This window comes from Strigops habroptila, chromosome 2 (genome assembly GCF_004027225.2).
Source record: "Strigops habroptila isolate Jane chromosome 2, bStrHab1.2.pri, whole genome shotgun sequence".
NCBI lineage: Eukaryota > Metazoa > Chordata > Aves > Psittaciformes > Psittacidae > Strigops > Strigops habroptila.
In genome coordinates this window covers 100,858,349-100,875,440 of record NC_044278.2, presented here as the reverse complement: position 1 = coordinate 100,875,440, position 17,092 = coordinate 100,858,349, and the positions used below count along the sequence as shown (strand labels likewise).

Genomic DNA, 17,092 nt, shown 5'->3' with positions numbered 1-17,092 from the left:
TTAAATTAATGTTAAAATTTTTAGGTGGTTCTGTTTCATGTATCAGAAAAATAAGAAAGGAAATAATTTGGTCGGGAGAGAGGTTAACTTGTGTTCTCTGTCTTATGCAGGATGATGACAGGCCCATGATCGATGTCATGGATCAGTTGAGTTCTTCTATTCTTGAAAGTTTTATTCATGTGGCTGTTTCAGATTCAGTAAGTATTAGTTTGCTATTACTGCTAGTGTTTACATAGCATGCGGACATAATATCAGACATGAAAAACTAAAAATGAAGCTGCTAGAAATCAAAGAAATCATACAGCTTTAAGACTTCCAGCCATCTACCCGAGAGCTCTAAGGCTCCACAATGTCCCAGACAATCTGTTTGATGAAAATAATCATACTGTACTACATATAGAAAAAATGTTATAACTGAATTTATAATCAAAGCTACCTAGATTCTGGACATGTGAACTGCATCCAAAAGAGCCATTAAAAAAGTCTTACTGCCACCACTATTTGAAACTTGGGGTGCTTGGAAGTCACTCACTATCATCTGTTCCAGAAGGGAATAAGCTTTAGCTCCCTCGCCTGCTCAGAAGTGGCCCTGCCTGCAAACCTAACCCTAAACTCTAGAGCAGTTCACAGCTGAGGTGAATCTCTGCTTTCACTCTTCTCATGGGCCTGATGAAGCAGAGAGGCAGTAAGCATTTTGAATAAAGAAGTATCAGCAGAGGAACTGATACACAGGGCAACTTCTTTTGCATACTATTTTAGAGATTAGTGCCCTTTTCCAGAGAGCAGAAACTATCAGTTTTGGGCACTTTTCAGCCTGATTAAGTTTAAAACAACAATCAGTCCTTGCCACATGAGTGTTCTTTCCAGGAGTAGGAAGGGCACGTGAAACTGGTGATGAAGTCAGGCCACTGTGCAGCTGAAAATGATAAAGTTGAGGGATCAGAAACTGAGCAAGCAAGAGAAAATCTGACTCTGCAACCCAGGAATTAGGAAATTCATCTGAAATAGCAAAACCTGGGTTTGTTACAGTTTCTGTAGGTGAAGGTTTGGATTTTGTGCTTTAATTCTATGCATTAATAATATAGCAAAGCAAATGTGTTGCCTGTGTACCTGATTTCTGACAAGTACAGCAGGTAGGGGTAATTTAGTGATTACTTTCACAACAGTGGATGCAAGATGCAGGCACCTATTGCTTTCTATTTGAGGTCTGATAAGTGAATAATAAGGATGCAAAAATACATGTGTTTTAAGTTTTCATTTCACGAAGTTGTTTTCTTAGGACAAAATTTAAGTTACAGTAGAGAAATGGTTCGTTGATAAGAGAACCCTACTTGTCACTGAAGGTAGCAGGATTTTAAGTGGATTAAAACTGCTTAAGTGCCTGCTTTAGCCTCTTAATTCCTTATAAACATATTCAAACACCTTGATGAATTCTGAAGAATAGTTATTAATAGCATTGGCATTTATCATACTGCCATAGCATGTAGGTGTCTTAATCATGGGCTAAGGCTCTGTCCAGCTGTTCAGACAATGAACATAAGGACAGTCTATACCTATTACAGGCTGCAGCATCATATAAGAGACAGTGCCTGGGTGGTGGCAGCAAGTAGAATAGAAAGTAACAGACTATGTTGGTCTATTGGTCATCATAATCATTAGTTACTGTAGAAAGTTATTGTGCCTATCACAGTAAATAGGAGCTATAATGAAGAACCAGAGGGGAAATAATGAGGTAGCTCTTATCACTATTTGTAAAAAGCTTCTCCTGAGTGAAAGGGTGATGTGACGGGAAGCATAAAAGTGTTGGTCTAAAAAATCCAACAGAAGTTGGCCATGAAGCTTGAAAATATAGACAAGTACTGAGGGGGAACATGGCAGGAAATAAATGACTGTAACTTTGGTTTTTTGTCTTCTCTCTCCATAGACAACAATCCCATTAACACACAGCGTGGATTTGCAGTGGCTGGTGGAGTGGAATGCCGTCCTAGTAAACAGCCATTATGATGTGAAAAGTCCTTCCCATGTCTGGATATTTGCACAGTCTGTAAAAGACCCATGGGTTCTCTGCCTCTTCAGTTTTCTTAGGCAGGAGAATTTACCGAAACATTGTCCTACAGCTCTCAGTTATGCGTGGCCATACGCTTTCACAAGGCTACAGTTGATAATGCCTCTTGTGGATCCAAAGTAAGTGGCAATCTGCATTTAATTTTCATTTTGATGGGTTGTGTGATTTTAATACAAGGTTTTTTTAGTCTCATGTTTCAGTATCAGTCCATAAATCCTGCAAGGTACTACGCAGACATTCAGTTTTAAGTTTCATGATTGCAACTTGTAAGGTGGAAAACTCTAGTTTTCTACCTTCATTGATTTTTCCCATGTTGAATTGCAGTTGGTGGATATGTAGCATGTTTTATTCCCTTTTAAAATGTTTTAAAATACTGTTTAATTAAGATTGGGGAATGATTTTAATGATTTTAATTTATTTTTAAATTCTAGTATTCCTGTTAATGCAAAGAAAACAAGTACAGCAACCAGTGGAGACAACTATGTTACTTTGTGGAGAAACTACCTTATTCTCTGTTTTGGAGTAGCGAAGCCTAGTATTATGAGTCCAGGACACTTGCGTGCTTCAACACCAGAGATCATGGCTACCACTCCTGATGGAACAGTGAACTACGATAATAAGGTAACGCATCCTGTTTCAAACAAATTATTCATTTAGGAGAGTTCTAAACTGCATCTGCATGCAAAATCTTATCCTGTTGAAGTGTTTCAGTTGGGGAAATTTTTTGATATGCTCAAACTGCTTAAGGCACATAATTAGCTACTAAAATATATGATAACATGTACTGACATTATGTGTCAACAAATATTGGCAAAAGCCATGGCATTTTCAAAATACTACCTTTTTTTTGCATTCTGAGTGATGTATATTCAAAATAGAGAAGTCCTGGACATATGTGTTGAAGTTAACTTTAGTTGATCATCTCCTTTCTTTCCTTGTAGAGCACTCCAATCTGTCAATTTATAACATTATTGAGCAATAAATCAGATTTCTGAATAAACATTTTGTGCCTGTTAAACATGAGGGAATAATTATATGAAATACAGTTTCAAGTAGTAGCAACCTGAGAGGAGCAATAGCTCCGCATATGCAATGACTGGAATATTTTAATGAAACAACAAGTAAATTACAATCATCTGAATGAAAACAAAGAGATTTCCCAGATTTATGTATTTGTTAGTCTTTATTGAGATGATTGTGATGTAGCAGATATCTAGCTAGACTGGTATATTGATATCCATAATAGTAAAATAATTTCAGCACAATTTTAAAATACATATTAATTCTTGGACAATGGGGGGGTTTTTTTGTTTAAAAAATATGTATTTACTTAATATTGACAATGCTGACAAATGTCAATAATTTCTTCATATATTTTAGGCTATTGGAACTCCATCTGTTGGAGTCTTACTGAAGCAGCTAGTGCCTTTGATGAGACTTGAAAGCATAGAAATAACAGAATCACTTGTATTAGGATTTGGAAGAACAAATTCCCTTGTTTTCAGGTATTTCCCCACTTACCGTATTCTCCATTATTTGCCTCTAATCTAAATGTGTTATTTTTGATGTAATTTAAATATACTTAAATTTGTATTTATTTGTGCTTTAGACATATGGGTTTGTGTATTGAATAAAATATTGATGCTTTCCAGAGGACACTAGATTTTGTCTACAAAGATTATTTTATTTTTTTTATTTAGGGAATTAGTAGAAGAACTTCACCCACTAATGAAAGAAGCCCTAGAAAGAAGACCAGAGGTTAGTTGGAGAAGTTAAATGTAATAGCTTGTTTAAACTGAAAAAATCGATTTAGAAGTAGTAATTCTGTCTCTTTGGAATACAAAGATACTCTTTTGTACTAAGTAAAGAGTTAAGATCTGTGTGCTACAAAAATTTTATTAATTGTGTATAAGAACATAACTTAAAATAATTCCATTAAAACCTAGTGTAATTTAAATTCTATGAGTGATATAAAATGTGCAGTATAGAAATCCATTCTGAGGAAAAAAATCCAGTTAAACAGGGAACCTCCTCAGGTATCTGGAAAAATTACCTTGCAGCACAGCTGGGCTGCAAGCACGTTTCACACCAGTGTTCAGACGTGCTTTTTATTTGCAGGGTATCAAGGTCATCTATTTCAACTTCAACTGGCTACATTTTTTCATTCTAAATACAATAGGTTAACTGACAAATTCATCAGTGTTTTCACTTTCATTGTAGTACTCTCTTTTGTTATAATAGAAAGTAGTGCTAGATGGGATCTCAACAGATCATCCAATTGGTCCAAGGAAGGATGAACTAGTCTTCTGTCATTTCTGATAGACCTTGTCTTAAACACCTTTGGTGATAGGCTCTGTAGCCTCAAGTAAGCAGTTTAGTTACAGGATGTGTCTATGCAATTAAATGGAGAAGCCATGGAGAGAGCTTCAGCACTGGACCCGAGTTGCCGTTCTGCTCAGTTTTCCCTCCCTGGCTCAGTTTTGGACCATTCCAGCTGGCTCCAAGACAGAAATCTGAGATGGCTCTGGAGGTAGCTCACTCCCAGGAGCAAGCTCAGAAGGCACCAAGCCACCAGACAGAGTCTTCCAAACTACCCCAGCTGCTTTTGCTCTGATATGCTTCCCCTCATCCTCTACATATCTCCCTGTGTGCAGCAGCCTATGGGCCAAGTTGCTGCAGCAAAACCCTCAGGTTAGAGCAGGCAGTTTGTGGTAAGAAAACAGGCAGTCATAATGCCTTGGGCCAGAGAAGCATTGCGTGAGTCCTGCTAGGCAGCGTGGACAGACCCAGTCTTAAGATCTTCTGGAGCAGTGTGAATATGAGGCAGCCTGCATTACTTGCCTTTAGGGCAAGTCCCTGTCTCTGTTTACCAGTGTAAACACAGGCATTGTGTCCATGCAGCCAAGAAGTCTGCACAGTTGCGTACAGAAAGTGATGTTGTTGGTTTAATACTGTCCTCTACCCAGGCTTGTTTACCTGGTTCTCAAGCAGTTTCAAACTGTGTGTTCACTGTTCTGTCCTCCACAGCGGTTTCAATAAGGTATCATCATGGTAACCTGGTGTGCTGTCCCCATCTGCCAAGTCTTTGGTGCAGAAGCCATGCAGAGAATGGTGGTCAAGAAGTTAAATCATGAATAGGTGGACATAGGTTCTCAGCTAAACAAAAATTAAGGCACTTGGTGGGTGCATCACTCATGCTAAGTTTTATGTGGACAATTCTTAATAGTTCTGGCAAACATCCACTAGCATTTCCACTCTGTGTTGCTTCACACCTCAGTTCACTCGTGTGCCTTCCATCCCTGTGAAAGTCATTGATTTGAAGGTCACTTCTTTTGATACTGGGCAGAAGTGGATTAATACACATTAATGCAGCCTCTTGCCTCTGCATTTCCCTTTGCACCTAAGTCGAAGACAACTTAGACTTGAAAGGCTTTTTCTGGAGATATACATATCCATTCAACCCTCAGGAAAGGAATCAAGAGAATATAGAGGTTTACAGTATGCTGTAAGAGCAAATTTAGCACATGGAAATGTTGGTAGAGGAATACAGGAACAAGAGACTGCAATTTTAATTCCTGTATTCCTCCTGATATGAAGAAACTGGGCCACCTTCCTGCAAGCAGCACCACCAGTAAACCCAGGAGTGACTGTATGGATCATGTAGCTCTAGAGAGCATGGCAGGCCTCCATGTCAGCAGGCAGGTATCCAACACATCAGAAATAACATCCTTGAACTGACATATGCTATGACTAGAAAGAGGATTACCAGCACAGCCAAGAACCACAGGGGTAAACCAAAATGGACATTACGCAAGATCCGCCATGTGGGCACTGACACACAGCTTGCCATATCGCCTCTGACACCGTTCCAGGAGTCAGCTCTGCCTGTTGAATACTGCGTTACAATAAAACTGCTTTTTTCTCTACATGTGCTTCCTGGAACGTTAAAGGTGTAAAGGGAGAAAACCAGGGCTTTGAATAGGACAAATCAAATGGCATAATGATTTGAATAAAAGCTTTGGCTAGGACGCTGCAGACTGCCAGTCAGAATACCAGCGAAAGTATCGTTTTCTTCTCGCAGACATCTGCTACCAGCCATAGGCAGAGCCAGAGCACTAGATGAGATAAGCCTTTGATCTGACTCAGTATTGCCATTCTTACTTTCTGAAAAGGAAAATCTGAGCTTTCTCTGAGCTTTTCTTGTTCTGGCAGCAAATTAAGTGCAATAACAGTTTTTTGACCTTCTCACATTTTTTTTGGCTTAGTGGAGATGCAAGATACAAACAAGTCAGTTTAGCCCTTCAGCAAAGAACAGGCCTTGTTGCATCCGCATCTTTGAAAGCAAAGTAAAGGACAGAAAGGACAGATTTCTAGAAGACAATAAGATACAATGAAACAGTTGACAAAAGTGCAGTGCTATTCTATGAGAGGAGTATGGTAACTGTGTATACAACCACTGCAGTCAGCACATCCAAGAGTGTACTAGAGCAGCATCTGCTAGGAGATAACTTGAATGTAGCTGCAATACCACCAAGTTCAAGAACGGCTAATCTAAAATATTTTCCTGGAGTCTGCGTAATTGTTCTGTGCTTTACAATGCTTCTGGCACCCAAACTAGATGGTGTTAACCTAACATGAATGTCTCTGCTACTTGATGATAGCATGGGGTTTGGCACAGGAACCGAATATTAATTATTTTATATTCAGTATTTCATTATTTCATTTCCACATTTTCAATGAGGACTAAGGTAGCTGTTGAAAGTTTGTTCAAGAATAGTTACAAAGACAAGAATTTGAGAATATTTATTTCTGTGTCAATGTATAAGCACAGTGTTATGATGAAATACCAAAAGCAGTCAAGTTCTTTCATGAAGAAAATACTTGAACTGGAATTCTTAAATCTCACTACTGGACTGAGATTTCTGAAGTTACTAGTTTTTTATGCATGCACTTATACGTGTGAAAAAATGTTTGTTCTTTTAAATTCCAAGAACAAGAAACGTCGAGAACGCCGAGATCTACTGAGACTGCAGTTACTGAGAATATTTGAACTACTTGCTGATGCTGGTGTTATAAGTGACAGGTAGGACTATCACTCATCATAAGTATTGATCTCTAAGTGAAAGAATTTTCAGTGTTTGCAACACTGGGTTTATGTCAGTATGTCGTTTGAAGAATTGTATAATCGATAAATCAGATATGGAGATTTTTATGCATTTCTTCAGAAAGCTGTAGTATAACTACACTGTTACTTTATATTAATGTACAACTTTCCTTTATGCTAGTACAAACGGAGCCTTAGAAAGAGATACATTAGCGCTTGGAGCCTTGTTCTTAGAGTATGTTGATCTAACTCGCATGCTTCTGGAGGCTGAAAATGATAAAGAAGTCGAAATCCTTAAGGACATGAGAGCACATTTCAGTGCAATGATTGCCAACTTGATTCAGTGTGTTCCAGGTATGCTGCTAAATTATCTCAACTTACTATAAAATTGCATTTAATATATATTGAAGTAATTTTTTATTTCTTCTTTTTCTCTGTGCTTTTTTCACTGCTTGTGAAATGTGGTGTGACAAATGTAAAGGGGAATGTGGACAAAAATGTGTTCAAAAGCCTATTAAGAGTCAAATAAAAACCAGTAAAGCTTGATGAAGCTTGTAATTTTCATGTACAAGAATCACCTTTTTAGAAGCTGGGCAAAGAAATTTTCTGTGACCTCTAGGGTCTCCAGATTTCTTTGACATAAGGCCTTATTTTCTTCCCTTTGACTTTATTGCCAGACTCTTCATAAACTCAGACAGGCCGTGAAGAATATAGGTAGGTGCAGAAAATGTACAATATTCAGTATAGTGAAAAACATGCCCGAGGCATTGAGACTGTATCCCATGTTATGTCACTCCAATTGTATAGCAAAGATTTCTCCAACTCATTTCATGCTTTTTATATATTGCAAGATCACTTCAGAAATGTAACGTAATTCCATTAGCACAAAATAAAAAATAAAGTCTGCTTTGAAGGCCTCCATGTAATTACTGGAAGATAAGTTCTGGAGATACTCAGTCTATGTAAATCTACTATCTCCAGATCATTTATGACAGGACATAGCAGCACTGGTAGCAACAAATACAAAGGAATTCAAAAGAGGAAAAATAAGGGAATAAATAATGTACAAATGCTTTCATGTAGGTTTCCAAAGTGCAAATTTTGTCAAAGTTGCTTTCTGCTATAAGATACATAAAAATTATATAGCAGTTGAACAACATAAGGAAAACAGGGCATCCCTACTGTTCTCATTTAAGACAGTAAAAAAAAATTCCTTTGAACTAAGTTGGCATCAAGTTCTTAGTTGTTGATATCAAACAAAATACTGAATTTCTTTATTTCTTTTCTAAATGATGAACATTAACAATACAGAATTTTTCTAGTAGTTACTTTGCCATGAGTATTTGCAAAGGCTTTCCTCTTTGCATCCATTCTCATGTTATACCAGGCATCTGACCAAATGACTGCATGTTGTATGCGTTTTCTACAATGAAATAGCCATGTTTTGAGAGAATACAATAATAAATGAATCATTTCAATAATTCACAGGTGTATTTTTTGCTAACAAGACAGCTTTAAAATATATCAATAACTAACAAAGCCATAACATTTAACTCCTAGCAAACAAACATTTATTGTGTCAACATCTATCATCCTTAGCCACTGCTCATATTGATTTGAATTAGTATCATCTAGTTAGAATTTGTCAGCTTCCAGCACAGTTCCTAGGAGTAAAATAATTGGCCAGTAGCAGTTTGCCGGTCTCTTTAATAAATGTACTACCGCCTCTGCCATCATGTTTTGCTTAGGGGAATTAAAACAATTGTTTAAAAGATTTTTTTTTACTCCACATGGTTAAGAATTCGTAGATATTTTTCATTTGCTCACTTAATTTAGCTGCTCAGAAAATATACCACATCTCTGTGATAAGAAGTTACCAAGTTTTTTTATTTCTTTATTTCTACTTATAATTGTATTAGAATAAGATATATGTATTTTTTAAGCTTGCATTTAAAGGATTGGAAAAAACAGTAAAGGTTTGCCAATAAAGGAATGCAAAAGGCAGTGAAAAGCCTGATTCTGTAATTACTTTCCTGCATGCTGTTTCTAAGGTCAAATGTACATGTTTGTAGAACTACACATTAATTCAGAACTGAAGGTTCTTAGAAATAAGATGCATCTTATTCATTTCATTAGATTTTTAAAAGGAGCTTAGATACTTTTGGAATAAGTGTGTATTAAATATTTCAGAAAAACTCCCTTTTTGTAGAAATTGGAAATTCATGTCACCATCTCTGCCACATAGATGTTCATTTAACATTAACAAATCACAACTATTTCTATTTCTGTTCACTTAGTTCACCACAGGAGATTTCTCTTCCCTCAGCAGAGCTTGAGGCATCACCTGTTCATCTTATTCAGCCAGTGGGCAGGACCTTTCAGTATTATGTTCACACCGCTGGACCGTTACAGTGATAGAAATCACCAGATTACAAGATACCAGTATTGTGCATTAAAGGTATTAAAGTTTCATTGTCAAAAGCAGTAACAGCAATTTTCCAGTCAAAATACAAGTAATTGTGGGGTTTATTTCCTTTTATTTCACAGAAATTTGAATTGGTATACTTGATGCGAACTTGTGTATGTACAGTGCTATCACAGAATACATCAGTTTAAGCCACTGAAGTTACGCATTTTTTTCTTTGTAGACACTTTTCAAGACTAATTATTTTAAAAACCAGGAAAATAATAGCTTACATACTTGTTATAAGCTGTATCACTTATGCAGTTTAAATAGTTTAAATTTTTGTAGAAAAATACTATTGAAACATCTGTGCTATGTGTAGAAAAATACTATTGAAACATTATTGGTTTTGTAGCTTGATTTTTGAAGACTGGCTAAAATGATGAAAGGTATCTTGAAGAATGGGAAAACTGGGCTTCATTCCAAAATCCTTATATTGAGCATTATCTTGAATCCAGCAACATTTATAGCAACATAATTACAGAATTCTAGCAAAATCCACAGTTACCATTTTCACCATAGTTCTCTTCAAAAGAAAACCAAGTGGCAACATGATCTATTGTGAGGTGTCCCTGCCCATGGCAGGGGGGTTGGAACTAGATGATCTTGAGGTCCTTTCCAACCCTAACTATTCTATGATTCTATGATTCTATGATTCTTTTTAGCCTGGATCTGGGCTCAAGTAATTCCGAAGGGTTAATTCATATTACTTTTTTGTGTCACTAAAGTTTCTTGTGTTTTTAGGCCATGTCAGCTGTGCTCTGCTGTGGACCTGTGTTTGATAATGTTGGTCTTTCCCCTGACGGGTATCTTTACAAATGGCTTGATAATATTCTGGCTTGTCAAGATTTACGTGTAAGTACTCACCAAAATGCAACTCTGATGAATAATTTGACTCTGTGTACCAGGTGAGTGAAGAGTGTGTGACTCTACAAACTATGTACACATTCTATTTTCAGCAGGAAACAACAGCTTTATGCAAGGTTCTAATACAAAAATATAATTAATTTAAAAGCATTTAAACAGTAAAAGAATAACTATTCCTGAAATTATAACGTAGGTAAATAATAAGATAAAAAATTGCATTATGGCTCAGTGTTGCTTGCAAGAGAAATTCAGGCTTATCCTCTGCTGATAAAGAAAGCTTAAAAATGGCTCAAGCTGAAAAATATTTGTATTTCTAGTTGGTGTATTTTAACCCAAGTTTCTGTGGAATAAGAATGTAAAATCCCTTCCTGCTTGGTAACATAGATGCTGGTGGAACAAATCTGAGTGAAAGTTGAATGGGTAGATCTTCCAAAGAAGTCAAGAGGATAAATGATTCAGGAAAGGAAGATTTTATTTTATTTTTCTTTTTAAAAGCAATCAGGTAATAAAAGTAATAGATTATTGCTGTAATTTTCTCTTCCATTTATGTGAAGATAGGTTTTGACTTTGTAACTACCCAGTCATATTTATAGCTGATTGGACTATGTCTTTAGTTAAGGAGGAGTAGATTGGTGATTTACAGCAGGTAGATACAGAACAATGATCTTTCCCTTTGTGGTATCTTCCACTTTGACTTGCTGTTCTCCCTAGAAGTCTCATACCAGCACAGGTGATTGTGATTGCTAAAAAAATGCCGACAGCAAAACCTAAAGGCTTGTGGAGCAGCTGGAGGATACATGCTGTAGAAATGGCAATTGATTATGGTAACAAAGGTCGGACAAATTAGAAGAAGGGATAGCTACAGAGAAAATTTTCAGAAAATAGATAAGACTTTGGAATGTTGGTAGCGATGGAGCTATAAAGATATGTGTAAGTGATATGTATAACTGAAATTCTTATGGATGTGGGAAGGAAACACACAGAACAATAGAAAGGAAAAGATACACTTTTCCTCCGGACATGTTTTCATTATCATCAACAAATATTATATCACCATGTCTAATTGATCACTGCTGGGGACAAAAATTACTTTTTTTTAACTTTTGCCTGGAAATGCAAAATTTGGGTATGATTGGTGAAATTTGTTTCACCAAAGCTAATCACTGTAATTCATGATTAATCGTTGTAATGAAGGTCTGTAAGTACACTACCTTGCCTATGCAACCAGTTCAGATTAAGATGAAAGGGATCCTACCTGGGCTATTAACATTAAATATCATTTGCAGTCTTTAAAGTAGTTACCTACACTTGGTGATAGAATATTAGCAGGCATTAGTGTTTGGTGTTCAGTACTCTACTGAAGGAACACAAAGGCACAGTCCACACCTTAGTAGTGCAGTGTTTGTAGTGATGGCGGTACCAGGATTAAGTGATACAAGGTCCATAGGGAGAGGTGATAGATTGTTTGATGTAGTTGAATTAAACATACAAGTTTTCATAACCTCAGGCTTGCAAAAGGTATTGTTGTTTGTCTGCCTTGCTTCAGTGTTAGTCAAAAGAAGGATAAACATGAAAGTGCGTCACTTTATGAAACTCACATGAAGTGGAAAGTAAACATTTAACAAATCAGTTAACCAATACAAATGGAAGCTGCCTAAGAACACCTGTCAAGTATCATAGATTTTCCAAAGATTCTGCTTTTTTCCATGCTTAATTTCAGAAGCCTCCTTTGAAAATATGTTTCATTCATGTAGCCTTTGTACATATAATTTTCTTTCAAGTAAGGGGTATGGAAAACCGAGTCACATTTCAATTCCATTATCCCTAAAAATAATTTATTAAAAATTTTCTGATTTCATTTTGCTTATTTTGGATACTTCATTGTCCCCTTGTTTTGCCTATGTCACTCACAATTGTAGGCAATGAACATACCTGATCTCACCAGTTATGTTTTGACATGTATTTATTTGCTCAGGTTCATCAGCTTGGCTGTGAAGTTGTAGTCCTATTGCTAGAACTGAATCCTGATCAAATCAATCTCTTCAACTGGGCTATAGATCGATGTTACACTGGATCATACCAGCTTGCCTCTGGATGTTTCAAAGCCATTGCAACTGTGTGTGGAAGCAGGTATTAATTAGTCTATTAATCTACACTTTCAAAAGTAAAAAACCGTGGAGGTTTCAGCTTGTGTTGTTGGTTTTCAGCAGTCTTTTTTTTTTCCCTCGGATAGCGTCACTTATGCCACTGTGTCCTAAAAATTAACCTTTCCCACAACTACAGTAAAAATTGAGAGTATGACCTGCATGATTGATTTTGAAGGAAAAGTTTAATTTCTAGCAAGTTGGGATTTTTATTAATATCTGAAAGCTGTTAATGGTTTTTCCTCTATTGTATTTCAACCTGTATAGTGAGGCCACTGCTTAAACTACATGTGAAATGAGCAGTAATGCATCTCACTGCTGATGTCTGTCTGTCTTCAAAGAAGCTGCTACCCTTAATTTCCTTTTTCTTATTATTTTTTGAACTTAATGGGAGGACAGAGAGACAGGTGTAGAGGATAGATTGCAGATAGCAGTTGTAATTGCCTGGAATGTCCCAGGCCACACATGTATTTGCCATATTTTTGACACTAAAATCATAGAATCGTAGAATTATAGAATGGAAAGGACCTTAAGATCATCTAGTTCCAACCCGCCTGCCATGGGCAGGGACACCTTGCGCTAAACCATGTTGCCCAAGGCTCTGTCCAACCTGGCCTTGAGCACCGCCATAGATGGAGCATTCACAACTTCCTTGGGCAACCCATTCCAGTGTCTCACCACCCTCACTGTAAAGAACTTTTTCCTATATCTAATCTAAACTTCCCCTGTTTAAGTGTGAACCCATTACCCCTTGTTCTACCACTACAGTCCCTAAGGAAGAGTCCCTCCCCAGCATCCTTATAGGCCCCCTTCAGATACTGAAAGGCTGCTGTGGGGTCTCCACGCAGCCTTCTCTTCTCCAGGCTGAACAGCCCCAACTTTCTCAGCCTGTCTTCATACGGGAGGTGCTCCAGCCCTCTTATCATCTTTTGGTGCAGCCCAGGATACGGTTGGCTTTCTGGGCCGCGACTGCAAAATGTCCAAATAGGAATTCTGTAGCAATCCAGGAGCATAGTAGCTCACATATAGGGTGAGAAAATGATAGTTCAGGATTGAATCAGGTGCATTTACAAATGATGATGAGAAAGCAGAAATTTATTTAGTAAAAATCCAAATATTGTGACATGTGAATTGCTTTTCTGTCAATATTCTAATTAAGTTAACACTTTAATATGTTTACCCTAACAATTAATGTTGACTGTATAGATAGTGGACTTCTTGAAGCCGTATTTCTTGTTTACACTTTGAAAACAATTTTGATAAAACTGTCTAACATCCGTGAATGTTCATGTTAGAGATAGTGTCTTTTTTCCAAAGGGACTCTTTTACTAGCAGCTTGGCTTAAGAAGTACTTTACCCTGGAAATTTTCATGTTACCCATCTTCTCTCAGGTGTTGGCCTGTTCTGTAAGCAGTTCATGTTATAAGTTAAAATGAATTGACAGTTATAGACACAGGTATTGCATTTCTCACTGTAGGTAACTCAGTGCATTCCTAAGTATTAGTCTAAAGGAATTATAAATAATCCTTTCTTTCTTCCCATTCATCAGAGGGCCTTTGATCACGCAGCATGTATTCATAGGAGCTCCCTTTCCCATATTCTGGTGGTAGAACAGAGAAAAGAAAGATGTCATTCTCTTTAGACCATATTACAGAGTAAATCAGAGGAGTATAATATGCATTACTCACCAACGTTCACAAAAATGTACTGTTTATTCTTCTAGGAACTATCCTTTTGATATAGTGACGCTTTTAAACTTGGTGCTGTTCAAAGCATCTGACACCAACAGAGAAATTTATGAAATTTCCATGCAACTTATGCAGGCATGTATCAGCTACTTTTTTTCGTCCTATCTTCGGGGGTTTTTTTGTGAACTTCTTATAAAGTACTGTTAATTTGCTTTTTAGTTTTATTTTGATAATAAACAGTCAGTTTTGTCTTGGCTATAAATTCTTACAGGAATATTTATATAAAAATGAATGGAAAAATAATAGTTACAGTATCTTTCAAATTTGGAGAGTATACTCTGAAGCATATAGATCATTCTCTGATATCTAAACTTGAAATGCTGACGTTTCCTGAGTTAATGAATTTCTGTCTCATTGCATTATTTTTTTCTCCTTTATAGATCCTTGAATCAAAGCTTTTTGTTTATTCAAAAAAGGTAGCTGAGCAAAGACCAGGCAGTCTCTTGTATGGTACACATGGTCCATTGCCACCTCTTTACAGTGTCTCACTTGCCCTTCTTTCATATGAACTAGCAAGGATGTATCCTGAACTCACCCTTCCACTTTTTTCAGGTACCTATATCTATTTGACTATAACTATATCTATTTTACATTATTGTACAAATGGTACACTGCTAAAACATTTCCATCTGTGAACAGCAATTCTGTTTATAAATTTAGCTTGACCTGTTTTTATTCTGGTTCAGGTCAAATCAAATTTAATAATGCAATATATATTTCCTAGAGGTACTGATATAAAGTACAGAATAGCTATTTAAAAACCCTGTTTGGGGACACTATGCCGCTTGTGTCGTCTTAGGGTAACTTTGAAATCACAAGGGCCCTGAGCAAGTTAAAGTGACATTGGCGAACTCTACTATAATGTATTCCTGTGTTAAGCACAATAATCTTTCTTATACATACATTTATATAGATGATACTTGGGAGGATGGAGTTCTTCATTTTGTATGAACATGACTTCAACTTTAGGAAGATTGATTGCCTGTGTCTGGTTTTACTAATGATTCAGATCACTCTGAATGCATGATCTGTATCTTCAGTTATTTGCCACTTCTGCAAGTCTTAGTATCATTTTCATTTTATCAGAAATACGTTTTGTCAGGATTAAAGAGAAAAATGTTAAAGAATCAGACCTGCAGGAGCACCATTAAGAATATGCCCAGTCTGAGACCGTTCCTGGGAACAACGACACTTTGGGGTGTATCTGTCTGTTTTAATCCATCTAATGTGTTGCTGTAGTTCTTAAATAACAGAATGCAATGTCTGCAATCATGGGAATTCTTACTGGCTCTTAAAATCCCATTCTGTTATTTTTACTGGGTCTGAGAAAGGGTAAAGGAACAATACATCATCCATTTCATGAACAATACGTCATGAACAATACATCACAGTGCCCAAGATACCATGAGTGGTAAATAACTGGTGTAGGGAAATTCTGATGGCTCATTTATCTTAAAAAAAAGCAAATGTTCATTATTGCTGTTACCATCTATTCATGTTGCTGTAGAGGCTGTGTCGTTTAAAAGAACTCAAATACACAGCCCAGATCAGAGCTGCTTCCTATAGATGTAGAATCATAAAGAGAGAAAACAGTGTATGTCTTGAAGATTTTTAAAAACAGGCTGTGAGGAAAGAAAAGGAATGTTAACTGTTCTGATTTTACAGAAGAATTCCGGTAAAGAGAGCTAATGTGGTTCACCTGGCAGGAAGCCTGTCACTGTATTTCTTACCCAGATTTTACAGATGTCTTTCCCTTACAGTGCCAGTTCATTTTTATAAACTGTATAAAGTTCTTTATACAAGCACCCTTGGACTGGCAGCCAACTACACATTTTATAGGCCTCCCTACAGGAAATAAGACTCCTAATATATGCAAGGTGTTTTTGTAAACTCAGTATAGTAAGTACCTTAAGATTTAAACTATAGCTTAGAAACGTGGAGGCTGATGGGGCACTTGTAATTCTGCAGAACACTTTTGTATGTTTATTGTAATTCTCCAAAAGCTCTTGAAATTCTAGAATAACTGACAGTAACTGAATTATCCTTTTTTTTCTTTATTGACATCTGTTTCACTTAATACCTAATATGGGAACAGTAACAAGGGGTGACGTTCTGTTTCTAAGCCCAGAGTATGTTAGTTATTTTAGACAGAAGACCTGACCAATTGCTTGCTATTATTGAACGTTAAATTAATGTTTCTCTTCAGGAAGCTCAAGTATATGCTTTTGTGTGCTTGTGGTTTGCAAGATAAAAACCATCAGGTGGCCTAACAAACGTCAGAAATCTGATTTAAATTGTGTGTTTAAAGTTTCCTTCATAAACTAATATGCTGACCTTTTCAACGTTTACAATTTTAGAGGTAAGCCAGCGATTTCCAACAACGCATCCAAATGGAAGACAGATCATGCTTACCTATCTGCTACCATGGCTTCATAATATTGAACTTGTAGACAACAGGCTGCTGCTCCCTGGTTCAAGCCCTACTACTCCAGAAGATGAACTGAAAGACAAAGATGGGGAAATAGCAGTCACAAATGGACTAAAAGGCAATGGCTGGGGCTCTCCTGAGGCCACCTCACTGGTTCTTAATAATCTCATGTATATGACAGCCAAGGTAAAAAAGCAAAACAAAGAAACCAACCTGTAAAACAATGTCTGAAATATTCCAACTTAGGTTTCTTAAGCAAAAGGTATTTAGGT

At 36.8% G+C, this 17,092-nt stretch overlaps 1 protein-coding gene across 13 annotated transcripts in view; it reads left to right on the top strand.

Annotated features, from left to right (window-relative positions):
- FRY (FRY microtubule binding protein) overlaps nucleotides 1-17,092 on the top strand; it is a 232,117-nt gene that overhangs the window by 151,201 nt on the left and 63,824 nt on the right. For all 13 annotated transcript variants that reach the window (XM_030475571.1, XM_030475558.1, XM_030475572.1 and 10 more), the window contains 13 exons: nucleotides 111-197; nucleotides 1,925-2,184; nucleotides 2,497-2,686; nucleotides 3,446-3,570; nucleotides 3,766-3,823; nucleotides 7,057-7,148; nucleotides 7,351-7,523; nucleotides 9,467-9,627; nucleotides 10,378-10,488; nucleotides 12,476-12,630; nucleotides 14,368-14,467; nucleotides 14,773-14,944; nucleotides 16,750-17,006. In XM_030475571.1, coding sequence (XP_030331431.1) covers nucleotides 111-197; nucleotides 1,925-2,184; nucleotides 2,497-2,686; nucleotides 3,446-3,570; nucleotides 3,766-3,823; nucleotides 7,057-7,148; nucleotides 7,351-7,523; nucleotides 9,467-9,627; nucleotides 10,378-10,488; nucleotides 12,476-12,630; nucleotides 14,368-14,467; nucleotides 14,773-14,944; nucleotides 16,750-17,006 — 1,941 coding nt within the window. The remainder of the gene's footprint in view (nucleotides 1-110; nucleotides 198-1,924; nucleotides 2,185-2,496; nucleotides 2,687-3,445; nucleotides 3,571-3,765; nucleotides 3,824-7,056; nucleotides 7,149-7,350; nucleotides 7,524-9,466; nucleotides 9,628-10,377; nucleotides 10,489-12,475; nucleotides 12,631-14,367; nucleotides 14,468-14,772; nucleotides 14,945-16,749; nucleotides 17,007-17,092) is intronic.